This window comes from Gobius niger, assembly GCF_951799975.1.
Source record: "Gobius niger genome assembly, chromosome: 10".
In the NCBI taxonomy this organism is placed as follows: domain Eukaryota; kingdom Metazoa; phylum Chordata; class Actinopteri; order Gobiiformes; family Gobiidae; genus Gobius; species Gobius niger.
Window position 1 is genome coordinate 19,978,490 of NC_136861.1, and position 26,356 is coordinate 20,004,845.

A 26,356-nucleotide genomic window follows, 5' to 3' on the forward strand; every position below is an offset into this window, starting at 1 on the left:
AATTAATATTTGTATACGAGTGGCAAAATACATTTTATATTGCACTTTTTGTATTTTAATCACTTGCTCAGGGACTGCAGATGGAAACTAGCTCAAGCGAAATCTCGTGCAAAGCATGTTTTTAATGTTTTTTTGCACATTGTCCCTGTCCCTGAACAAATAAACTAAACTAGTTTATGTTTTCCTTAAATTCTATGTTAACCTTTTTGTTTTGGTTCTGATTTAGTGTGTTTTTAAAGTCATGTTTTAACTCAATTTTTGGAAAAACAAACGACAAAATGGAACACACCATGCTGAAACTGTTAAGTAAAATATCACAATAATGTTATTGCAATATTGGACACCAGTATAATAAATAATAGTAATAATAATAATAATAATAATAATAATAATAATAATAATAATAATAATAATAATAATAATAATGGCTAACACTTGTATTCTGCTTTACAAGCCTGTATTACTAAATTTCTCAAAGCTCTACACTATAGTCATTATTAATTCACTTTCACAGCTAGGCAACCAGTCTGTGCCAATATTGTGCAGCGTTAGTATTGAACAAAAACAATTTATTTTTGTCTTTCACATCCTGAATATAAGTATCAGTTGCAAATATATGTAGCATATCTTAGTACATTTACACTTCTGCCTCCAATTGTGCAGTAGTTTATTAGTTTAACTCTAAAAGGGAATCACTTTGACTTCTCCAGATTACATAAAAAGATGTTTTGTGCATTAGCATTGCACGGTTCGTGTGTTTATAGTGACTTGTCAGACCAGCTGCTGGTGCTCTCCCAGCACTTGAACACTGCACACATGGTACATAGTGTACCTACTGTACAGAAACTGGGAGAGCAACAGAGCTGCATTGAGTTTCACAGATGGACGGCGACATCACATGCGAGGCTGCAGAGGAGTCTTTTTGCGCTGTTTGTGGGGAAATCTTTTTGGCTCCACTGGTCCTAAGCTGCATCTGTTGTGAACGTAGTTTTTGCAACTGTTGTTTGGAGCACTTTTGGATTGAACATGGCACCAAAGAATGTCCCCTCTGCTTCAAAGATAACTATGGACTTCCCTATAAAACCTGCCTGGTCCATGCAGAGAGACTGTCTCTGCTGTGTTTAACTGAGCTGGAGGCTTTGTGCCATGTGTGCCGCTCCACCTGCCTCCACATGGGCCACACAGTGTTCCTTATAAAAGAGGCATTCAAGATCCGCAAGGTAAGCATTACTATACAGGGTCACATTTCAAACATCTTTCATCTCTTTTAGTCCTTTTGTTTCTTAAATTAGACCTAAACATCTCGAGACTGTCGCAACAAATGCACATTTAGACACACACCTAAATGTAACACATTTTTCAGGACTCAAAGGCTCACTGAAGTATGCCCAGAAGCCACTCATCTTTGTATTTGGTCTGTCTGAATGATCTATGGGCATTCATAGACAGGTGCAAACTAGGGCCTCAACCCCCATGCAGACATCAATATCAAACTTCAAACTGTCAAATGGAAATACAGAATACAGCTATTCTAAGTGAATATCTATGTTTGCACTGAAGTTTTAGTCGTGTCAACTCGCTCAATGACTCTGACCTGCAGCCTACATACAGGCATGGATCCAATTCAAATTTACACTGGCCCTTCACCAATATCGGTACTGATTTGGCCATGCAATGCTATTTCGTGGGTGCTTGAAAATAAGATTATGCTACTTTGAGCTTGAGTCGCAGTTATTTTTCTGCACTATTTTGGGTTGTGCAAACATATCTGAAACACCCTTTTGCAAATTATACAATATGTAGTGGTTGTTGAGCAAACCATGTTATATTTAGTAGGAGAGAAATTAAAGTCCCACTGGGTCTAATGCAAACTGCAAATCCAGACGCGTGTGTGATGCAAGTTGAGACTGCAGACAGTATGACATGGAAGGCCTTAAGCAGCAAAGGCCCTTGCAGTGGTTTCTGATTCTGAAGGCAGGATCATATTCCCCCCATGTTTTCTATCTCCGTCTATTTTTGGTGTTACACGAAGTAGAGCAAACACATAGAATGACGAGACTAAGTAAGGTCACCCACAGTAAGTGGGATTAATTCTGTCATTGTTAATATGGCAAACATCAGAAATTACTTTACTGCTTTTTCAATTACAATGCAATTGACAAATACGTATGTATTAAAGTTATGTTCACACTGGCAAAAGTTAAAATTTAAAGTGCATATAGCAGGTTTGACTAGAAGTATTTTGTCCCCCAAGGATGTGACATAACAAGAGTAAACAATGTTTAACTGTCATTATACACAACTGCCATAAGGCCATGAAGCTCACAGATCTAAAATAAATGTGGTTAATACTGTGTGGTAACTACTGTGGTCACCACAAAGCTGATTAGCTGCAATTGTTCTTTTAAACTCATTTAATTAATAGATATGAATCAATATATACATATGTATTCGGAATCCTCCATTCTATCCTCTGAATATGAAATTCTCATTCTTTCTACATCTTATTTTAGATCATAACAACTTCAACTTTTCTTGGCAAATTGACACAATTCTTGATCTAACCTAAAACATGAAAACTTGCATATGCACTTTAAAGTTTTACTCTGAATAAAACAATAGAACTAAAGCATCTATTCCATTACCCTCATAACTTGAGAACAAATGTTCTATTTTTGTCCTGACGCCGGGTATTATCTGGGATATTGTTCTTGTGTAAATGCTTTAATTACACTGTGACAGGTCGTTTCAACACTCTTCTCAAATATCATAGAGGCGACCACGACATAGGGCTGGGACAAAAGAATGTGTCGAGGACAAATGTGTCACCTGCTTCTTTTACTCCTATTGTAACTTTTCAGAGCGGATCTGGATGTGCATCCCCAAAGCCTCTTTTATTCTTATGTAGAAGTGTTTATTTGCGAATGTGCAATGTGCATGATCGCCCCAACACAGCACAACAGGGGGATAGGCCTTTGGGAGCGGCAGCATTAACACTTAAATCTGGGGTTAAGATGAGGTGGCTTGCCAGACGCGTGGGAGGGGCCAGCGGGGGTTGTCACTCTGGAGTCCTGGGGGGAAATACCAAAGAATGGCCAGCAGACGTGGACGCCAGGAGGATGACCTTTGCTGTCCCGTTTGCGGTCTCATTCTCAGTCAGCCTGTGGTGCTCACCTGCAAACACCGATTCTGCAAGGTCTGCCTCAGTGACAGCTTTGAGAGCCAAGGCGGGGGGGATTCGCACTACTGTCCTCTGTGCTGGCGACGCTCCTCTATGGATCAGATGGTGGTGAGCGGCGTGCTAGAGAAGGCATGTGAGAAACTGAAGGAGGACAAGAGACACGGCGACCCATACGCCTGTAAAGAGCATGGGGAGAAGCTCAGTCTCTTTTGTGTGGAGGACCTGCAGCCCATTTGCGCCGTATGTGGAAAGACAGCTGCGCACGCTGGGCACAGGCTCTATCCCACTGAGGAAGGAGCTCACGACTGCAAGGTAGGCCAAAGAAGTTAGAGTTACAGACTTTGGCACAGAGGCATTTCGCACTTTCATTATGGACATATGAGAGTCATGTGCCAGTCATAAAGCAGTCACATTTGCTGGAGTATTGACTTCCCTGAACTGAGAAATCACAAGATTCCTCTGAATTAAAATGCTGGAACAGTTTTCAAAGCATTCAAGGTTGTGTCTTTTGCTCTGGTCACAATGGTATTTGAAATCTGAGAAGTGACAACGCTCTCAATCTATATCACTTAATTTGAAAACATAGACTACGTTCTTAAATGACAGCTTTATCGTTCTTGCCATGCTATAGTCAACTTTACATATAAAACATAGGCTTATCATTATATAATCATAATTTCATTAACATTAACACATTAACATTTATTTTGTAATAGTAAAGTAAAAAAAAGAAAAGAAAATGGACTATGTATGCAGGTAGTGTTTCCTCTTGTTTATGTGAATCTATATGTTATTATGAGAATGTGTGAAGATGTATGCCAATATTTATTACGTCTAAAAATAGATTTATATTTTTGGTTTGTCGTTGCGTGGGTCTCTGGGGGTTGGAAACAAGAGCCCTTCTTGGTTTCACATTCATTTACCTCTGTCATTTTATATGGGGAAACCTTGAAAGCTTAAAAGCTAATATGTCAAGAATCTACTGGTTGCTGCATATTATCCCTGCCTGAACTGCAGTCACAGGCTCAATTTGTTTAGACAACCTAGATCTCGAATCCATGTTCAGTTGCTTGTGCTCCTATTTATCCATAATGCAAACATGCTTTACGGGCCTTTGAAGGGAATGTGGCAGCTGAAAAGGGCCACATTGTACTGACAGCTAGGACACAAGCCACACTGCTCCACTCATAGGTGTTGATTCTTTTGTAGGAGGAACTGAAGACCGCTCTAGTACCTTTAAAAGCGAAGTTGCAAGGGTACAGGAAGGCGAAAAATGTGTGCGAAGAGATGGTTGAGCATGTCAAGGTACACAGGAGATTGGCATTTACCCTGTAGTCAGCCTTGTGGTATTATTCACCCACCTTGTCTTTGCAGAACCAGACCGAACACACTGAAGCACAGATCAAGGAGGAGTTTGAAGCGCTCCACAAGTTTCTCAAAGAACAAGAGGCCGAAAGACTTCAGGCCCTACAAGCAGAGAAGGAGCAAAAAAATCAAACGATAAATCAGAACATTGAGGATATAACCAATGAAATTGCATCACTTTCAAACACTATTAAAGTTGTGGAACAGGAAATGACAGCCAAAGACATCCCATTTCTTCAGGTACTGCATACACTGCTCTAAAGGTATAATATGAAATCTTTATCTGTAAACTGTAATTATGTTTTGTTCCAATGGCGCTTTAGAAATACAAAGAAACCATTAAACGGTAAGTAAGTATGTTAACGCTGATAAAATTTTAATACACTCAGTGGTTTGCACACTCCCTTCACAGGACCTGGCGAGCTACTCTAGATCCACAGGTGATTTCTGGGTCTCTGCTGGATGTGACAAAGCACTTGGGGTCCTTAAAATTCAAAATATGGGAAAAGATGAAGCGCATAGTTAAACATTGTAAGTTCCTGCAGCATATAGTGCATTTCCGTTTATTATTTACACTAAAAAGGGCTACACAACAGCCTCAAATTTAACAGGAGATAGGGGAGAGTGGGGTAAGATGAGTCACTTTTTGCTTTTGTGAAAAAAAAAAAAAAAAAATCCTATTTACATACAATTTGGGATGTTTTCCAATTGTTTGCATCTTCAAAAATCATTTGGAAAAAATGTTTTTTAAAGATGTTGGTCATGTGGCTGATTTTAGCTCAGGAGTAAATTGAACCAGGTCTTGGGGTAAATTGAACCACCAGATTTAAAAGTAAAATTGACACTAATCATAAAGTCTTATTTTGTTTTATAGTTCAACGTTTCCCCATTAGCAATTTTATAAATTATTATGATTTATAAAAATAAATATTTTTTTTTTCATATGCTTCTTCTGCAGACATTTTGTCCCCCAAAAAACCTCAAATAATTTAATGTAATATTAAATTTTAATTTGCTTGTCTCTACTAGACTCAGATCCACCAATAAACAAAGCAAAAACTATACAATTGTACATTCAATTTTCTGTAGTTTGTCATTCATTGTCCCTAGGTCAATTTACCCCATTTTTTTCTTCTTTGAAAACACCAAGATCGTTTATTTAAAAGTAAATCTGCCAAAACTCAATCTGCTTTTATATAACAAAATGACCAGGTTTTTTGTGACGATCGCTTTTGTGATCAGCCCAAAAAGTGAAAAATAAAATAATTATTTATGTAGAGATTCATGTAGAAAATCAAAAATGTTTTATTTTCAAAATGTAAGGGTGGTTCAACTTACCCCACTCTCCCCGACTGATGAAGTAAAACATCTTAATTTCATTAATGCAATATACAAAATTAAGTGCTGCAATATTTCCGTGCAACACGAACACTAACCTTTTCTTTTTGTCTGCAAGATCCTGTGATTCTCGACCCCAACACTGCTGCCAGCTGCTTTGTCCTGTCCGAGGACCTCACAGTTGTCCAAAACTCCACACAGATTTTTAAGCTGCCGGACAATCCCGAGCGCTTTGACATCAGCGCTGAGTTGTTGGGTGCTGAAAGCTTCTCCTCAGGGCGCCACAGCTGGGACGTGGAGGTGAGGGACAATACCTACTGGGTTATAGGTGTTGCCAGTGACTCCATCAACAGAAAGGGTAAGCACGTCCTGACACCGGCAGAGGGATTCTGGGCCATTAGGTTCAGAAACGGAGAGCACAAGGCCTGCACCGCGCCCTGGGAGCCGCTGAACATGACCAAGAAGCCGGAGGTCATTCGAATAGTTGCGGACATGGACCGCAGCAAGGTGACATTCTATGACCCCACAGAGCGAACGCCTCTCTACACCTTTAAAGATATCACCACCTCCAGAGTGTTTCCCTACTTCTGCACTGCCTGCAAAGAGCATCCACTGAAGATACTCCCTTCAAGGATTTTACTGTCTACAGACATCTAATGGGATATCAAGAAATATAAATAAAGTTGATGCTATGTTGTATTTTTGTATGAATGACAAGAAACAAACATAGTTTTAAGTATTTAATTTCAGTTTAGATTGTGCAAAGTTACTCTAAACAATTTAAAAATGTAATGATCCTCACAATTCAACAGTCTATTATACTACATGTAATATGACATAGAATAAGCCACAGTGTGAGTCAGTGCTCAAAGTTTCGGCAATCACATGAGAACTTTCTTGGAAAGTGTTGAAAGAAAAAATGGAAAATGCAAATTTATTGCACGTAAGGCACACATTGTAACAGCGTTTGTGTTTAAAAACCTCCGGAGTGGAAACCTCAAATGGATTTGGTCTATGGTTAGTGTTTGATCAAGTAGGCTCATTGTACGACGTGCTATTTTGGGGCTTTCAGTAACAATAAGCTCATAGCTGCACACAAACATTTCCTGAACCAGCTCAATTGATCTCGTATTATATTCTGTGTTCAGGAAAAACTCCAGTAACGGTAACCCTGTGACTTATATCCCTTACAAAGCAGACCATATTATTGAAAAATGTATCCTATTTTTGACCTATTTTATATGGTAATACTCAATCACAAGTTAATAATTAATCCATTGAAATTATAATAGGCAAAAGGCCCTGGCATGTTCCCCTAGTGTGTTACAGTGTTAAACGTTACAAATGTAACAGCATTCAACTGTGCCTACATAGCTCCCTCTCCTGAATGGTTTTAAACTAGACGAGGGGAACCGCAAAAAGGACTAATGCCAGAGAAAAATTGGATGTTGCATTTCTCTTTTGCAACAACTGTCCAGACAAGGCACTGTGTCTGCCTCCTACCTTTATCTCCTGTTACAAAGAGACTCTTCCTTCTGTTATGTCATTGAACAACTCTTCATCAACAACATCAAAACGTGCAGCTCTGGCGTTTAAAAAGTAGATCCGATCAGTTGTGTGACGTGGATCATACCCTTCTCGTTGAAGTCTTGTTTTCTGGATTTTAAATGTACCTACAAACAGAACAATAAGTATGAATATGACGCTTAAAGCTTCGTCTTAAATCTCAATTACCCGTGGTGTCCACTTGTGGAGAAATGCGCAAGAACACAGGCCGCGAATATGGAGGAAGAGCTTGTTGGACTTTTTGCAGGAAGCTGCTGGGATCAAAACTCCCTGTGGTGTCTGCTATAGACGCCATACCCGCTTTACCTTCAACACCTGAGCACAAAAGTATACTTGAAAAATACTGTTCCTGTACATTTGCAAAGAACTGAGATCATATCGTCGTGTAATGACCTGGCACTGTCACTCCATACACAGCGACATCTGTCTGACTCAGGAGGTTACTCAGGATCCCCTCCACTTCTGTGGTGGACACATTTTCTCCTCTCCAGCGAAATGTGTCCCCACCACGATCCCGAAAGTACATGTAGCCAAAGTCATCCATTACCAGCACGTCACCTGTAGAGGTACATAACTGCGATCAGATCAATACACACAACGTTTTCTGCAATACATAATATTAATAATAAATGTGACCTGATATATAGGCCATGTCATCTTTCCTGAAGACATTATTTGCAATCTTTTTCCTTGTAGCTTCTGGGTTTGCATAGCCATCAAAGCGTCGTAACGGGTCCTTCTGATTGATTCGACCCACCAGAAGACCTGGCTCACCTGTGACATTCAACATCAGGTTTAAAGGTGGAACAAACAAACAAACAAACTAAAGCAGTGACCAGAAGCATTACCAGGCTGACAGGGCACACAGAGGCCCCGGCTGTTCCGCACCAGCTCCATCGTGTCTTCATCTACTTTCACAAGACGAATGGGATACACAAACGGGAGGATGCGACTGTTGAATCCACACGCTCCAACCTAGAAGGACATGACGTATTAAAATCCTTACCTCACACCATTTAATCCACAGTGAAGATGCGATGACTGACCTTTCCGTCCATGTTGGCAATGCTGCAGTTGCACTCGGTGGCGCCGTAGAACTCGCCGATCTGTTTGACCCCAAAGCGCTGAGTGAATGCTTCCCAGACACTGGGGCGAAGGCCGTTCCCGATCGCCAGACGAACCTTGTGCCTCTTCTCAGACGGCTGCACTGGCTGAGACAAGAGGTAGCGGCAGATTTCCCCTATGTACTGGACCACCTGCCGCATATACAGCGCAATAAATACAGTGCAGTTAAGATTGAGTTCAAATAAAACTTCAAATTAAGTCATATTGCAACTTACAGTGCAGTTGTACTTAAGACAGTCATCCCAGAAGCGGCTGGCAGAGAATTTCTTCTTTACAACAACAGTGAGGCCATTGATGAGACACTGCCCGACTCCTACAATGTTACCTGAAATAATAAATTAAGGTTACACAAGGGTAAAAGCTTTTCAAACCGTCTTGGGAGGGTTGGATTACACACCTGCTGAGTGGTAGAGAGGCAGACAGTCATAGATAATATCATCAGAACGCATGCGGAAAGCAAAATACCCAAAGGCAGCAATCCTGTAATAACTGTTGTGGCAGAAGTAATGGTTGGAAATGAAATAGAGCAACATTTTCTATGGGTTATTTAAAAGGAATAAACTTACCGACTGTGAACCACAATGGCGGCCTTGGGCAGTCCTGTGGTGCCGGACGTGTAAATATAAAACAGGCGATCTGTGGGGAAAGTATCCGTGAAGCATTTATCATTACATGGCGAATTTCACTTTAAGCTACACACCATGTAATCTCTACAGACACCGCAGTATTTCCTACACTTCAGTTTGCTTTGTGTACAGATAGATAAATTCTTAAATGAAGGATGAGAGATGCAAGAACACTCACCATTCATGCCTTTTGGAGGATGAAAGGGTGGTGGAGGGTGTCTGGCTGCAGACTGTAAAAGTGGCTCCAGAGATTGGGCCCGAAGACCCGTCAGCTCAGCAGCGCCGATCTCCCCAGAGCAAAACCGTACCATAGATGAGTTCAGAGAAGCACTCACGTCCTGGATGACTGTTTTGCACAAAATAAAACATACATGTGCTCAGTTAAAGGTGCGTGAACCAGCAAAAAATACAAACAAGGACATACATGCATCATAAATGTCAATAATAATAATTTAAGACTGCAGTTATGACTTAAGATTGGAAGCATGGGTAAAACCAACATTGGGAAGCACAAACATACCATCAGCGAGTTCCGCTCCAAAGACAATAGCTCGCGAGCCTGACACCCCGAGGCAGTGCAGGAGGGAGTCTTGTCGAAGGTTAAAATTGATAAGAGCAGCTTCCACTCCGACTTTAGCCAATCCCAGCCACAGAGCGACCTGTAGTGGCCTGCTCTCCATGAACAGGGCCACCACATCCCCGGACACCCAGCCCTGACCCTGAGCCCAGTGGGCGACTGCGTTGGACAGCTCATCCAGTTGCGTGAAGGTCCAGGTTTCCCCAGTGGCTTCGTAAATGAGCGCGGGCTTATTAGGGTACTTTTTAACCGTCTGGGTGAAAACAGAGAGGATGTTGCTTCCGTTTTTCATGTAGCGCCACAACGCCAACTTCACCCTCACCAGCACATAGAGGCCGCTGAGGAAAAAACATATGAAGAGTTTACCATTTCAGGAAACATTCACTCTCAACAATGTGAGCGTGAATTAGAATTATGTTATTGTTAGTTCTAGTTCTGTGTTTTAAATGTGTTGTTTTTTGTCGTCCAGTATATAAAATGAGGACAGAACAGAAAAAAAAAGCCGTATTTCAATTGCTTAGTTTGGATGCCAATGGTTCATGTGTTATCTTGTTTATACGGGTGCCCAACAGCACATGCTTAGACAGGTTAAAAGTAGAGAGTAGTAGAGTGAGATTGTATAAAGTGGAAGAAGAATGTAAAAGAACTTGTCAAATATGTTCTATTCAACTCAAGACATCACACAATTTAAGACCTTTTAGCAGAGCTTATTCCAATAAGTCTTTTATTGTGGATGCATAGGAGCACTTTGTCATCACCCTGTACCTCAGATAACCCTGCTTGGTGATGGGGGGGAAACACTCCCCATTCATTCATATTAACTCATTGAACAACTCGAGGCTTACTTAAGGTCTCTTCGGACTGTGCGTGCTGCGATGTAGAAGTATTTCCAGCTCTTTGTACCCAAGTACACCCCGAGGCCCGCTGCCAGACTCCAGGACCAGGACACCCCGAAGAAACGCAGCAGTCCCAGGGATCCCAGAGAGGCAGAGACACTCGCCGCATTGTGCATTCTGTCAGCATGAGAACAGAGAAAGGCAGGCTTTTAGTAGGGCAGCACTGGCATTAGTTGAACCCACTCAACAGCCTGCTGAATAGGTACAAGCCTTGCTATTATACCAAACGGACCGTTATCCCGCGGTAGATACCATAGCACGACCACAGTGAAGTTGCACGAGCCTGATCTAAGAATGGGCACTCCTTCTGCATACACAACTTACCTCTTGAGCCACAACTTCTCCCCTAAGCGCTGTCACCTTTCACCCGATAACTCGCTGCCAACTTTTACGCACGCTTCCGCCGTCAGCGTCCGAGTCCGAGGATGTTGACAAGAGATGGAAGTGCAGGCGATGGATGAGAGGACTTTTAATCCCCTTTTTCAGAAGTTTTTACAAGTACTTTCACCGTTAACAGCTCGCCCGCGACGTCGTGCAGCGTGCAGACGTGATTTCAAAACATCCCAGGCGCATTAAAGCTTTCCCGGAAGCGAAAGCGCGCGATTCACAGAGAGTTGGCTTAAGAAATGTGTGACAAAAAGGAGAGGATGGTTAAAGTAAGAAGCAGTAAGTCGGCCGCATCTATTTTCTGTACTCCATATTGAAAAGTCTCATTGCAGGAAGAGCACCGCCCCATCCCGGGTGTGACTCGGCCAAAAAGAGACGCGCTATTGGTCCATTTTAGCGCTCATCAAAGTGTGAACTATTTTTCATTGGTCATAATTGCAGCCGCCTAATGGCTGCATCCTGGGACTTGCAGGTGGTTGAGAAGCCGGGTACAGACTAAAAATACATTGACATTTCACTACTTTGAGAAAATAATAATAATAATAACAACACATATATACATAAATACGCATTGACGTTTTAATATAATGCACCAAATCATCAAGTTCACTGCAATGTAAAGGTTTCTCTCCGTGAGTATTTGAAGGTGGTGAAAGTTTTCCCACAGCAGAGTCTGAACAGCACGGTTCTCCTTAGCAGGATGTAAACCCACGGGTCAAGGATTTGATTCCAGGAGGCCATGCGTAATCCCAGCAGAAGGAACTTGTCTGGCCCGTGGGGTGAGTTTGATGAACTCTGGTTGGACTGCAGCACGAGAATATGAATCTAAAGACACAAGAAAAACAAACACAAAAGAGTATGTACAGTAAGTTACGATAATAATCACAATCGAATCGAAATCTAAATTCAGGCTACAAACTGGTCTGTGATGCTTTACTTTGGCTGTTAGTTCATATTTAGGGTTCTCTCTTATTAAGTTAATTCTTCTTATATTATTAAAAATTACCACTGAACTGAGTTATAACCTCTTATAGGAATAGGCCACAGTTTTTACATACTGAGCTGTTGTTCTTACCTTTGCTTAGACGAGTTCATTTGTACCTGTCTGGTCTCCACGTATGCCCTCAGCATTTAGCCTCTCCTCCTCTCCTCTATAGCTCCAAATGAGATGAAGATAGAAGCTACCAAGCTCTTCCTTGTTTTCCCTATTTAAATCTGGTTACGTGAAGTGTTGCACGATAAAGTATAGTTACACAAAATTAAACAATGTGGATTTTCTAAGCGGATAAAAAGGGGAACTATATTGTAATGCGTAATAATACCAGGAGCAGTTCAACATCCGCGCAGTAATATCTTCATTTTATCTTGCGGAATAGGGAAAACGTGGAAGAGCTTGGTCTTCACCTTGTTTGGAGCTATCGAGGAGAGGAGGAGAGGCTAAATGCTAACGCCATCTCTGCTGTGTTAACGTGACTGAGGGCACGTGTGAAGACCAGACAGGTTCAAGTGAACTCGTCTAAGCTCAGGTAAGAACATATCTCAGTATGTAAAAACGGTGGCCTATTCCTTCAACTCCTGCCTGAACCGAGCACATTTTGGTCTCTTTTAATAGCTTGAAAATAAGTGTATGAAATTGTGATGAAAAAGACATGAAAACGGACAAAAAAGCAACAAATAACGTGACAAATATGGAAAAAAAAGTTGACAAAAATGTGACAAAAAGCAAAAAAAACATGACAAAAACGTGACATAAAAGCAACAAAAGATGTGACAAAAATGCAACAAAAAATTTAACAAAAAGCAACAAAAACGTGACAAAAAAGCAACAATATGTGACGACGTGGTAACAGCGCAGTCTTGACTTTTAAATAAGACGAACTTAAATAAGAACCTTTAGATTAAAACAAGTTACAAATCTTGTAACTTCTTCTCAAAATTGTGCAGCCGTACTCGTCACACGTAATTTTGCATTATTAGTTTGTGACATATATTGACATTTCCTGCAGGTGTGAAGCTTACCAGGAAAGGACTCCAGCACACGCATGAGACCACTGTAATGACTGCCAGTTGCACCATCATCTCCACGTCAAGGGAGCAAAATAAAGAAGTAGATGATGCCGTTGATGGCCGCCTTGCACAACGATTATCTGACTTTGGGTTCACGTATTGAGACTTCCTCCTGGCCTGCAGTAACACCAAACCACTCAGGATGTTGCAGAGAAGAGAAAAAGTGAGAGCAGTTATCCCAAGGCATGAAAAGGCCAAAGCCATGTGTATATCCTGCCTTGATGGCGGGCTTTGAATTTGTAAGAAACACCAAGTTCCCGGATGTTGGACGGTGTAAGTCCCAATGTCAAATAAAGGTAAAATAGCAATTAAAAGGGCAATAAAATACAGCAGTAGAACAAGTCTTCGCACGTGAGTTTTAGTTATTGTGGCAGCATGGAAGAATGGGAAGCAAATGGCAACAAAACGTTCCCCTGCCATCGCGCAGCCAAGCAGCAAAGGAGACAGGCCAAAAAACACCATACTAGTCCCAAAAACCTGACAGAAAGTCTTACTGGGCATTTCGGGCGTGGGCCGATACATGTTGTTTATATGAAGGGACATAGCAAAGGACCCTGGGATCAAATGCCCTCCAAGATCGGCGATTAGTAAGGCCACTGTTAATATCAAAAATGGTGTTTTAGATTGGCGGCGAAACCGGACGCGGGACTTGATCAGGATTCCCAGCGCAGTGAGGTTGGAAACGGCTCCAAATGTCATGGTGAAAAAGGACATCCCCAAATTCGAGGGTCGGGCCGGTGTGAAAGTGGTATTGGACACACCACTGGGCGGGACAGAGGAGTTCATCCTGAAGCGGAGGAGGGAGGAAGAGGTCACCAGAGGTCATCAGATCTGTCTTCAGAAAATTACAGGTTAGTCTGTTTCAAAGTTCTCATTGGTATAGCTATAGCAAAGCATCATAACTGACAGGTGAGTGATGCTTCATTGTGCCACCGGTTAGTCGTAGAAAATTTAATGGAGATTCCCCTGAATTGCAAGAGGCAGGAAATCTGGCAAGTGTTTCAAAGCGTTTTAGTTTTGAGAGTGGGAATTAGCAGCGATTACATGACTGGACCATTGCAGCAGGTAGTATGTTTCCCTGAGTGGTTCATAGAAAATGGAGTGCAGTGTGAGTAAAGACTAATCTCCTATATAACAGATGCTGCATAAGTCAATACTGATTGTGTTATAAAAGCACACAAAATTACCCAGCTTTTGTGCCTCACAGTTTGTTGCTTACGGGCCTGCATATCAGGCACAATGTCTGCCGTAAACCATACACACAAATCTATACTGCGTAATCATAATCATACTGTAATGTTTATTACACTGTTAAAAATAGTATTAAGAAGACAGTTTGCAGATCACTGTAATCCAAAGCACTCAGTGTGGATATGTATAGGTTCATCTAGGGTCAAAATCACTGTTGTGGAATCTGTTTATGCAACTAACTTTCTTGATAAACTTGATAAACACAGGACCAAGACCAAATGATAATGTTTAAAATATTGAAAATAAAGTTCTTCTTTTTTTACCTTTTTATATGCTCCACACATCACTGATCTCTCCCTATTTGATTCATCATAATGCATCACTGTTTGGAGAAAAATATAATTTTTTATAGTTTAATACAGCTTTTTGACCACACTTTACTTTACACTAAACTGTTGAACTACTAACTGTGAAACTTGACAATAAGATAAACAACAACACTATATTTTGTAATATTAAAAAAACTGTTGTCAAAGTATGAATGCAAAATGAATGCTCTCAACAATGTAGTGTATTACAGCTTTTGCATGCAGTAATATTTCATGATAGAATCCGTACCTTTAGAGGCATCCTCTCCCGAGCCTTGAGTGCGTGCTGGGTCCAGTTTGAGTTATGTGCTACCTCAGATTAATGCACAAAGTATATTGACCATGCGCACTGCTCGATGGTTATGAATAATAAATGACACTCACCCACTGAGGACTTCATACCACCGCAGGATTGTCTAGATTGGTAGAAAAATGACAGTGTTTTTTGCCGTCTCTTGCTTGAACATGGAAAAACACACCTCTTGCTGTTTATCGTCTGGAGAGCATTCTCTTTGTGTGTGACATGCCTCTATCTCTCCTCCAGTGCTTCCCAGTGTCTCCAGAGGTTTGGGAGTTATTTTACCTCGCCATGTTAGATCTAAGTTTCCCACTCTCCTGTTCCCATCGCTTAGGCGCATCTCACTTTCTCCGTTGTCTTGCAATAATGCCCTAGCTTTAATTTACTTTCTCAATCAATAATCTCCTTCGAAAAGTGTAATCAAATACTCACACATTTGGGCTATGGATGAAAGCAATTGTTATTATTCTGTTTCTGTTTTGTAGTAGCAAGGAAGAAATGCAGTGCAGTCGTTTCGATTGTACAGTATATAAGTCTATGGCTGTTGTTGGATTATATCATGACATGATTGAGGGAAACTCTGTCCTCCCTTTGAGACCATCATGAGGTCTGACATAAACAGGAAGCAAATTGACAAAACGTCCACTTCCCTCAGTCATTGCTGTTCGCTTGTACTTTGGTTTTCAAGTTGTATAGACTTGTCTTCCAAGGTGCGCAGTATCAAAGCACATTTACTTAATTACTGTAGAATTAAGTAGAGGATCTGTACTTTACTTTTATTACTTTTACTCCACTATTTTTGAAAGATCAATATTATGTTTTCTACTCTACATTTCTATAAAGTAAAAAGTAACTTTGTCCATGTGCTTAGTTTATTTTAAAAGCTTAAAAAACACACAATTTGAACAGTAGGTGGCGCTGAGCTGAAAAATATATTTTGGCAGATGTATTTTATGCATCTTTCATAGACATATACAGAGTAAAAAGTTGAGATATGTATAAAAAATAAACATGTACAAACAAACCAAGCAAAAGAAAAACACCTTTGTTGATAAAACAAAGAGTAAAATTATATATTAGAACAGAAGTTAAAAATATTTCTTAACAAAATGCACAACATCTTCTTGTCTGAATTTCATAACATTTACATTCATTCTAGTTATTATGCCCATATATACAAAAAACATGAAACAATTTGTCCCAATATCTCGTTCGTAATATTTAATGGCATTAACCTTTACTGTTAAGTACCTCTATGACATTGCACAAAGTGGCCAGTCAATAAATGCAGCAAAGCAGAACACTGGTCCAGGCTATGATTCAGCAAAACTTGCTTACTATTAATATAGCAAATCTATTTACATTCATTTTTTATCAATTTCTGTTTGACCACTTTTAGATTTGAGAAAATGAAGATAAATAGAGTGAATCTAAGACAATTGCAGTGCCATCAGGGGTGATCAGAAATGTTTAAAGTTGAAGTTAAACTCGTCTTACAGCTGTCGCTCTGCTTCTCACAATTGAGAATTCCCAGTGTCTTGTGTGCTCTTCGATCCCTGTTGAATGCAAATATCGTCATGCTGTTGTTGCATTGCTTGGTAATTACACATTTATTAAGTCCTTACCTGAGCTTTACTGGAGTGTGTGTATCCAAAATCGGAGTATGGCTTCTTCTGTGGTGCACAACATCTAGATAGTATGTTTTTATATTCATCTCGTACCTATAAGATCGCAAAAAGTGGTTGTTATTATAGTTTGTGTGACCAAGTTCAGGTGTAATTGTCATGTGGAGTTTAACCTACCTGCTTGGAACACAGGCAGTGCATAATGAAAAGCAGAACTCCTTGAAAGCTGGCAAAGATGGTGAAAAGGTATGTCATTGCAATAGTTGTTTCTTCAAACTGGAAGCAGCCAAAGATCCACATGGTGCCCAGTACACACAGCTGAGCCACTGCAGTGATGGTGAATGTCCTGTAGAGGGCAACAAAGCCATTCTCATGTGTGAAGTTAATCCAATGCAAAGCAAGGCTCGTGCACACACAAATGGTTTACTCACTATGAAATACTCTTATGTTCTTACTTTATTTTTTGGAGGTTGTCAAGGTCAGGGTTTAGACTTGAAAACTTCTGTGCCAATTTCCACACCGTTATGAGGAAGAAGATAATGTTTACCTTAAGAACAACAAGGGAAATATATCAAAATTCACCCTTGGTCTAATTATAAACTCATCATTATTTTCTCTTCTTACAAAAATGATGACGCAAGCAGGACCGAAAAAACTCCAAATGGAATCCAGGCTTAACCAGCAACTGCAAGGCAAAAATAGAGTGGGACCTGTCAACCTACTGTAGCCCAAAATTGAGGTATAAATTAGGAATAATGCAAGCTGAGCAGTGATACAGGGAGGAACTCACTATCTCTCCGTGCCGTATCCCTTGGCATTAGCGAGGGCCGAGATAGACACAATTACTGCCGGGACTCCGTAGCCGGCTGCCATCAGGTAGAGTCTTCTGAAGGAGGAGTTAAAGACCAGCACAACCATCCTGAAGAGCTGTATGCCCTCCAGACACATCCAGCAAAATGAAGCCAGGAAGAAGAAGTGGAGCAGACCTGCTACCACTGCACAGCCGACCTAATGTGGGGTTGGAGTGACAGTGTTAAAAAAGTAAAACTCTTAGCAAAAATTCTTATGGAAACTTCGGGTTGAATATGCTTTAAAAGTGCTATGTCTGTTTTTGGGACATTTTAGGAGGAAAGTTAGACTGCAAGTCGTGCCTCTTGCCATATAGGTAATATATTTCTTGATATTAATTGCTGCTTTGTTTGTAATGCAACCAAAGACATCCTTTCTTTTTGTTTTGCAAATTGAAGAAATTAACATTTTTGGTGTAGGTCCATCCATCCATCCATCCATTTTCTTCCGCTTTATCCGGGGTCGGGTTGCGGGGGCAGCAGTCTCAGCAGAGATGCCCAGACTTCCCGGTCCACACACACCTCCCCCAGCTGTTCTGGGGGGACCCCGAGTCGACACCAGGCCAGCTCGGAGACATAGTCCCACCAGCGTGTCCTGGGCCTTCCACAAGGCCTTGTCCCACTAGGACATGCCTGGAACACCTCCCGCGGGAGGCGACCAGGAGGCATCCAGAACAGATGCCATAGGTGAGAGTGGGAACGTAGATCGATCGGTAAATCGAGAGCTTTGTCCCCCGACTGGTGTAGGTCACTATCTGAAGCCCAATTTCTAGAGGAGTGCTAGTCCCAGGTGAAGCCCAGTGTACATGTTTTTCGTGTTGTGTTATGTTATGTTCATACTGATATGTTAGTGTTTGTTTTTTTACTCGGCGAGAGGAAGAAATGGTGTTTTTGGTATGGAGCATTTTCATCCCCCTACATGTTCCAGCCATGTCCTAATGTGTAGAATTAGCCCGACCTATTCACCACAACGGCCTCTAAAATCCTGCACTGTCACTCAAAAAGGTGTTGACTTGAGTCCGTCAAGTGCCGTCATGCACAAGCTTAATATAGTAGCTGCAGTTACGTAAAAGACCTGAGGTGGCAGTAGTGAGCACAAAATGACCAACTTTCATCTAGTCTCTTTAAGTTGCATAATAAAAATCAGCAGAATGTGGTCTAGCTGTGGTTTGCCATCTCTTAATTTTTTAGGTTTATTATACCTTGTTTTCTGTGCGAGATATGCCAATCAGGAAGATGAAGTAGGCCAGGAAGAGGCTGATGCAGAGGTGCAGGTGGATCTTGGTCCTTTGACTTTGGATGGAACGAATCAGTCCGAAGGTTAAGATGCAGATGAACAGGCAAACGAGAGACAGGGACAGGCCCACCCACGTGATGAGCTGCAACTCAAACCTGTCCTGTTACGAAGAAAAATATAATTTGTCAAACATATCCGTACAAACTGCTAATTTCCTTGAGATGCACTCTTTCACTCTGTACCTCAACATCATAGAGGGCCATTAACACTGCGAAACTACTCAGATGGTTACAAGAGCACACTGTCTTCTTTTCATTGGTCTCTTTCACTGTGCAGCCGCGACTGGACCATGCCCCTCCGTTCAATGACGAGTCCCAAAACACACAGTGGGATGTTTGATTTAACTGTAAAAGTATACACATGTTATACTCTATATATTTGATATGCTGTTTATATTGTAAAGTATTGTAGAGTAAAGGCTACCTGTTGCAAATGGTTAAATGTTATCAGGACAGGTTCTTTGAGGAAGCTTGTGTCTGTGTTGCTAACGGCGACAGTCACTATTTTGGAGTTGATTTTTAACGTTTCATTATCTTGTTTTTTCAAACTATCAAAAAAGCCTTCTGCTGATTTCTCCAGGTTGCTATAGCTCAGAAGTGACACTGCTGCAAAGTCTAAAATTGGAAAACGTATTACATTCAGTCAAGAATTAACACAATTCATATTGAGACATATACTACAAACCAGGGTACTGGGAGGGCGCCCCTGCAACTGTCTCCATCTGGATGTCCAACATAGCATGCCGAAGTGATAACGTCACATTTCCTTGGGGCAAGGCGCTTCCTTTGTGCAGATGAAGTTGCAGTTCTGAACACAAATATTACAACTTAAAAAAGAGATTTTTCTTTTTGAATATCAATTGTGACCCAGCTTTTTCCAAATTGCAGTTCTGAGAAATGTATAAGCAATTCTATATTCCACCTGTGTGTTCAGAGGGTTCATTCAGTCCAGGGGGTGTGTTGAAGGGCCCGGTGAGCCTCAACATGCCCTCAACCGTGTCCAAAAAGGTGGAGACTTTCCTGTTATCACGGAAAGGCTTGCCGGACAGGAGCTGGTCGATCACGGACAACAGCCGCTGCAGCGGACACACGCGCAGACAGACAGACAGACAGGGAGACAGGAGGGGAGAGGATCAACAAAAGCATTCAGGCCGAGGCAGACCAGTCGACTACATCCATCCCAAGTCAGAATAAACAGACTACAAAACCCGAAAAACAGAGCTCCGGCAGGACACAGCTTCCTGTCTCTGTGTTGCAGCTGTGGGAATGGCATAGCTTCAACTGTAATAAAGTTTTGAGGGTTGAGAACTTAGGAGGCAAGTGTGACATCTACTTTAAAGAAGGAAGAAGGCCTTCAAAAGATAAGCATATCTTGTGAATCTCTTTTAAAAAATAGAATTTAAAATAAAATAAAAAAAGACCTTGGATTTTTGTCTGATTCCTGAATAGTAGCCCAATAAAAAGCAGGCACATTCATGAACCTGTGTTTTAAAGAACTTTTAAATTTTTAATGGGTAAATGTACTATTTTCACAGTGATCCAATAATGATATTTGTGTCACCCAAAAAAGTGACAAAACATACATTAAATAGTACATATTTTACTTAAAGAGGGGGTATATGCTTTTTTTCAATCACATAGCACCAGTCTATAGCACACTATGATGACGAAACCTTCTGTTGGTCTGTAAATGCAGTAAATTAGAATAACTGCTTTGTATAAAATTGGTCTTTCAAAATGGCTGTAGCAAATGTCTTGAAATAGGCCTCTGTCTCTTTAAGAACCTCTGACCCTTTCCGACACGCCCCCTCCACAAGCTGTCTGTGGCATCAGTGGGGAGGGGGTTCTGCTGAGGAGCAGTGGTTGGTTACTCGGCTGGTGACGAAAGCTCGGAGGCATCTCCAGGAGGTGGGGGCGTTCCTAGGAGGACTCAGGCAAACCTATCCCTAAAATGGCTGCCATCAGAGTTTTTACAGATTACTCAAAAATACGTGAATTTGCCAAGGCAACACTTCAGGCATGTTTTTAATGAGGGAATGATATAATAACATGAGGTAAAGCTTGAAAAAGTCGATTTTGCATAATAGGCCCCTTTAAAGGTGCATTATGCAACTAATAAAATTTATATGAGTGTGTATTTGATCTTTCAAATACACATTTTATTTCAGGCTTTTTAGGGTTTCTGGTAGGTTAATGGTGGAATGTATACGTAACTATGGAGACAGATCCATCAGCAGTGAAAACCTACCAATTGGTCCTAGACCATTCCAGTGGCTGCCATGTTAACCACCCATACAGCCGCTGGGTCAGTGAAAGGTCAAACACACATTAATATCAACTGTTTTCCCCCACAAAAAGTTTCATAATGCACCTTTGAATAAATATCAGGTGGCTATACTCTGCAAAGCGCATTTATATTTACACCTTTAGAGTTTATACCTTTAACATGTCCCTCCCGTCCACCTTTGTGCTGTTTTCACTTTCTGCAATCTCTTTACATTGGTTTGTCAGCTGCACCATCAGCTTATAAGCAGGAGCAAAGGTCTGTGACAAAGAAGTTTGATATATTTGATTGACTATTTATAAGCTGTTGTGATTTGTACAATATATGGCTTTACCTCATTCAGGCTGGACATGTCTTTGATAATCCCGCAGTTTAATTCTAAAAGAACAGCACGTGTGGTTATTCATATTGGGATGTCAGCAGTCTATATATTTTTTTCTTGTCATACCAGTGCATCGCGACTGATCATTGCCGTAGTTGGAGAACCCTGAGTGGCACGCACAGCGGTGGCCGTCGGCTCCGTTGTGGCAGGTCCCGTTTCCACAGATTGTCTTATTGATCTCACATATGTCTGAGGGCAGAACAATAGCACAGGAAATGTTGTGTTTCTGTCAGTCCCATAGAAGAGTGCTGATACTTTCAAATGGGCCATTCTGTGGTCCACACAACCACCACAATGCCAAAATATAGTGACATAAGATAAACATAATGAAAGACAAATTATTAACAGTAATATCATTTCAACGTCTGAGATGTTTCATGACTATATGTTTCATAGGAACAGTTTTAATGATTGGATCTCGACACAAGCTTGTGCATTCAAGTTTATTAACTATTCAGGATATGAATGACTTTGTTGATAACTCAATGCGCCTGTAACTCAGTAAACTTACATAAGTTGTGGCTCCATTTTGAAATTGTACAATTATCTTGCCCTTTATCTATGCTATCATCAATTTACCAAATCTGCTACCACACTGTTCTATCTCAGTGGTGAACTCTAATGTGATTAGAAACATTTGATACAATCAGTGCCAGTCAGAACCTACCCTCACATCGCTTGGCATTTCCAGAAAGTACAAATCCTTTATCACAAACACAGGAATAACTGCCGACCGAGTTTTTACAAGTTCCATTTCTACCACAGATGTTCTCTTCGAGACATTCATTAACGTCTGTGCAGGAGGAAACAATCAAGATTTATTTCATGATTTCATCAAATGTGCTTTGATTGATGGCGGACTTACCTAGGCATGGGACATTGACGCCTTTTTTAAACTCTTTTTTACTATCGGATGAGGAAAATCCATTTTTACAGTTGCAGGTGTAATAAGGCACGGCATTATTGCATGTAGCGTTTGGGCCACAGATGGCACTGTTGTCCAAGCACTCATTGAAATCTTCAAGCAAAAAGACATATTTTTTCACTTGTACACTAACTTTAAAAAAAAAAGTTTGTTCTGACTGGTTGTACCTGTACATTCTGCAGGGGGATTATCTGTAAAATTAACAGCATTTGTTAATGTTCTGTAACCGTCCTTGCACTGGCAATAGAAGCTGCCTATAGTGTTGAAACATTTGGAGTTGGGTCCACATGGTCCAACAAAGTCAGGGTCATCATCTTCATTTAGACATTTATCAATATCTAAAAGGAAGAAACTGCAATTAAATTCATTATCATTAACCTAAAGTCTCTGTAGGTCCTCATAATAGTAGTCCCTTACCTGTTTTGTTCCCTGGTCGAACTCTCCCCTTACTTCCTTGCGCCCCCGTGAGGCTGAGCAGTAAAACTACAAAGACAAAGACAGCACAATTTGTGCAACAGCTGCTTCCTTATTTAAATGCCTTTTCACATCATCAATAAGACCTGTGAATGTAGCCCCGGGGAAATTAGCGGCCCTTTTTCAACATGCTAATAAGGCTATAACAGAAAGGTAAATGTCCTCATATTCATTTCCCATTTCCTTACATTGTTAAAGGCCTCTGTGCCAAAATGAACGGCCCATTGGAGTGTGGCTTCCTATGTGTCAGGAAACATAGCGTTATTACATCCTCAGCCAACTGCAGAGTCAGGCTCCTGCGCTGACCCAAATATAACGAAATGAGCCTAATGGATGTGGAAATGTCATGAGCAGAGATGCAGCTGTATATACAACACTCTGTAACTTTATATTGAATACCATTGCGGGAAATAAAAAATATGCCGCAAATACCATTACCACCTAGGCCAGGATTAAACTGAAATAAGCCTCGTCTAGCGTGGACACATTTCAAAGCAATGCCTGCAATCGTAGTTACAGTATTAATGCTGCTACTGCAATGTGCTGTAATGTCTCAACTACAATTTCCACTCAGCTCTTTCCACCACATTGCATCTTTTTTGCAGGGATTAACCAATCACATTGCGATTTGACATATTGAAATGACCGCAGGGAAATGGTGAAATTTTCCCAGGAACACGATGACACTGCCGGCGACCTATAGTGACACTCTTCCTCACATGCTAAACCACTTACAGCAAATAGGCATATAAAAAAAAGTCTTCTTTCCACCTTTAAATGTGGGGTTTATGCTTTCAGTGAAATGTCCAACTTTTTTCATTTGAATGGTTTCCACAGGCGCATTACATTTTTGGCCTGAACTTCGGAAACACCCCGTCAGTGTTTCTCTGAGGCAGCGGCCACTATCAGGAGGCCTGTGTCAGATGACGTCATTGGATATAAATATCTGTTTAAAAGCAGAAGAACAGTGGACCTCTGTCGAGCCCCAAAGGCTGTGGTCTTGTGATGCACTTGTAACTGTGGTTTTGTGTTTCACTTGAAATTAAAGTACTACAATAAAATGTATGTGCAATAGGAGTAGGTGATGTGGCATAAATATTGTTGTGTTTTATATTATATTGATAAATATTGACTTTCAATATTCAATTATATATAAACTGAATTCCTGAACAAATAAAAGGATATACGAGTTAGACCAATACTTCCTCAAACTCCTAGCCAGATGTTGATAGTTCCTGCCACTTAACCTGTCAACTAAAAAGCCTCAATGCGAAGTACAAAGTAAGACTGACTTAAACTGAGATTGTGATTTCAATAAAGATTTGATTTATTACCCCTAATCTGAAGTAAAATGAGAGTTTACAACAGTAGATTTAAAGTATTTCCTATTACTGGTAGTATTGGTTGGAACCTTCTTCCACTTCCATTACCACAGCTGCCTGTGCTGCTAAAGCTCTATATGGCAATTGTGGCTAACCACCAAAAGTAGAAAAAATTAAAGAAACCACCAAAAGTGAAAAGAAACTAAACTTTTACTCATTCTCACGTTAAAACTCTCCTTGTCAAAGTACTTCCACTGCAGGATATTCTTAAAACATACTTTTGCTTTCTAGGTACAGTATAAGTAGTAGTTTCTACAGTGTTCTTAAAGCTTTGTACAAATCTTTACAAAGTAAACACAAGCTCGCAAAATGATCTATTTAACGTGGTGAAGCTTTTATCCACTATAGAGTTTGCCATTGGAAAACCAGCATCAAAAACCCTTGGTGGTTTTGAGCTAAAGGTTTGAGAGAGTGACTTACCCAGTATCAGGAGGCTGCATGTGCGCCTCATGGTGAAGTGGTGAACACAAGCCCAGGTGTGCTGAAGTTACCACGGCTACGTCAAACACATGTTCTGATTATCTGAAGCTTTTCTCTGTAATTCTCACTCATTTGTTTCCGTATCGACTGTGTTGCATAAGAGCAGTGGGTGTACGTCTGTCAGTAGTTGTGAAAATTCTCCCACTGCTGAAATCTCTTGCCGCTGGTGATTTTTGACTTTGGGAGGGGCTGCATCTGTCACTGGATCACGCCCCTTAAACTGATGGTCGAGCCAGTTCCTTTATTAATACTTTCAAGTTGTCAATAGAAGAGATTTACTGCACTCAAATCAAACTTGCAATTAAACTGCTGTGTTAAAGTTCTCCTTGGAGATTTTGAGAACTAAATGTATCCTGTTTGAGTCAACCTGAATATTCTGTCACATCTTTAGTAGGTACTTTATAAATGTGCAATAAACCTATGAGTTCCATTGGAGTTTGTACTCATTGTTTTTGGGACTTGTAAAGGCACACATTTTACTAACTATGATGATGACATATTTATGCATGGACTCTCTTTGGAGCTGTCCTACACAATACAACAATGGTTGCTGCTCTAAGCTTAATTTAGAGTACTGATGCATTCTTTTTTCCTCCGCTGTTGGGTTTCCCCCACATGTGCTCGTGCATATGTGCCTTTTTCTGCTGTGACTGAGCCGTAGAGGTGTTAAGTCAACAATAGTTGTGAAAACATTAAAGCGATGTGTGTCTGTATAAGAAGAAAAATGCAGCGCTTGTTTCTTCATAGCATTTCCAGTAGATTTTTTTTTTGTTAAGTTCAGTTTGTATTTTACGGATATTGAAGTGTAACTCTTGGCAATGTGACCAGAACAACACTGTAAATTGTTCAGGCAGCTACCTCTCATGCACCAAGGTCGTTTTGTGGTCTGAGCACTTAGTCCTTGTGCTCCCTGAAGGGCACAATGAGACAATGAGGCGGGCTGTGAGCTGGCTGGTACGTGGATGACAGATAGGAGGTCTGCAGGGAATGCTGAGATTGAACACTCTGTGAGCTTATGCTAACATTATCTTGAACTCTGAACTATAAAAACCTCAGCAGCGTTAGTATAATAATTGTGGGAAATGCAACAATGAGGGTACAGTTTTTTAATCCAAGGACAGCTGGGAACAGAGGTGCCAGCAAATGAAATTAAAGCAGTACTAAGTAACGTAGTCCCTCTGGGGGTAATACAAGTGTTGATGGGGTGATTGGGGGTCTTTCATGTCCCCCTGGTTTCTCTGGCCAGAAAACCACCTTTGTAACTATGCCTGCACTGGGTCGAAGGCGCAATACACACAGTAGAATCATGAAGAAGCAGCTAACAGGCTAACAGGCAAAGCTAACTGTGGGCTAGAGCCACTTAAACCGTATTTACAACTAAGTTTGAGTGAACAAAAATTATCTCCGTTGTGTAATTGAATGTACAATATCCCTCTCTCCCTTTGTCTTTTCTGTCAGCGTAGTATTTACTCTACCGGACAATTAATGAATAAAGAAACGCAACATGCTACGACACCTGCAGTTGCGCTAATGGCCTCTAGGGGCATGAGTTACTTTGTACTGCTTTAAGAACACCAATTTGTATTATGTAATGATCTTAGAGTTTTCACACTAAGTGCCAGCTAAGAAAATATTTGTTGTTCCTTTTTATTACCAGATATGACTACACCATGAA

The 26,356-nt window shown here is 40.8% G+C and overlaps 5 protein-coding genes across 5 annotated transcripts in view; 2 read left to right on the forward strand and 3 right to left on the reverse strand.

Annotated features, from left to right (window-relative positions):
• LOC306969213 (uncharacterized protein) overlaps window positions 1-26,356 on the forward strand; it is a 273,218-nt gene that overhangs the window by 13,518 nt on the left and 233,344 nt on the right. The window lies entirely within an intron of this gene.
• trim35-13 (tripartite motif containing 35-13) lies at window positions 2,995-6,541 on the forward strand (the record flags this gene model as incomplete). The annotated part of the gene is made up of 6 exons (XM_079564813.1): window positions 2,995-3,493; window positions 4,391-4,486; window positions 4,556-4,786; window positions 4,870-4,892; window positions 4,959-5,077; window positions 6,003-6,541. Exons 1-6 carry the CDS (start codon window positions 3,092-3,094, stop codon window positions 6,539-6,541), a joined length of 1,410 nt encoding a protein of 469 aa, XP_079420939.1. The 5' UTR covers window positions 2,995-3,091.
• slc27a1a (solute carrier family 27 member 1a) lies at window positions 6,658-10,816 on the reverse strand. Its single transcript, XM_079564101.1, has 12 exons — window positions 10,624-10,816; window positions 9,722-10,116; window positions 9,380-9,547; window positions 9,142-9,211; window positions 8,973-9,064; window positions 8,791-8,900; window positions 8,497-8,706; window positions 8,299-8,425; window positions 8,087-8,224; window positions 7,844-8,008; window positions 7,619-7,765; window positions 6,658-7,557 (listed from the first exon to the last, which is right to left on the reverse strand). The coding sequence occupies exons 1-12, from the start codon at window positions 10,788-10,790 to the stop codon at window positions 7,400-7,402; spliced, it is 1,947 nt and encodes a 648-aa protein (XP_079420227.1). The 5' UTR covers window positions 10,791-10,816; the 3' UTR covers window positions 6,658-7,399.
• On the reverse strand, window positions 11,668-13,950 carry ptger1c (prostaglandin E receptor 1c (subtype EP1); the record flags this gene model as incomplete). The annotated part of the gene is made up of 2 exons (XM_079564814.1): window positions 11,668-11,886; window positions 13,081-13,950. Coding segments are annotated over 2 exons (1,089 nt in total), but the record flags the coding sequence as incomplete, so codon positions are not given.
• Window positions 16,046-24,816, reverse strand: adgre5a (adhesion G protein-coupled receptor E5a). The gene is made up of 16 exons (XM_079564974.1): window positions 24,622-24,816; window positions 22,286-22,438; window positions 21,487-21,609; window positions 21,373-21,416; window positions 21,194-21,298; window positions 19,677-19,830; window positions 19,440-19,562; window positions 19,179-19,369; window positions 18,938-19,099; window positions 18,661-18,855; window positions 17,401-17,618; window positions 17,235-17,295; window positions 17,066-17,157; window positions 16,788-16,956; window positions 16,611-16,706; window positions 16,046-16,541 (listed from the first exon to the last, which is right to left on the reverse strand). Exons 1-16 carry the CDS (start codon window positions 24,650-24,652, stop codon window positions 16,500-16,502), a joined length of 1,959 nt encoding a protein of 652 aa, XP_079421100.1. The 5' UTR covers window positions 24,653-24,816; the 3' UTR covers window positions 16,046-16,499.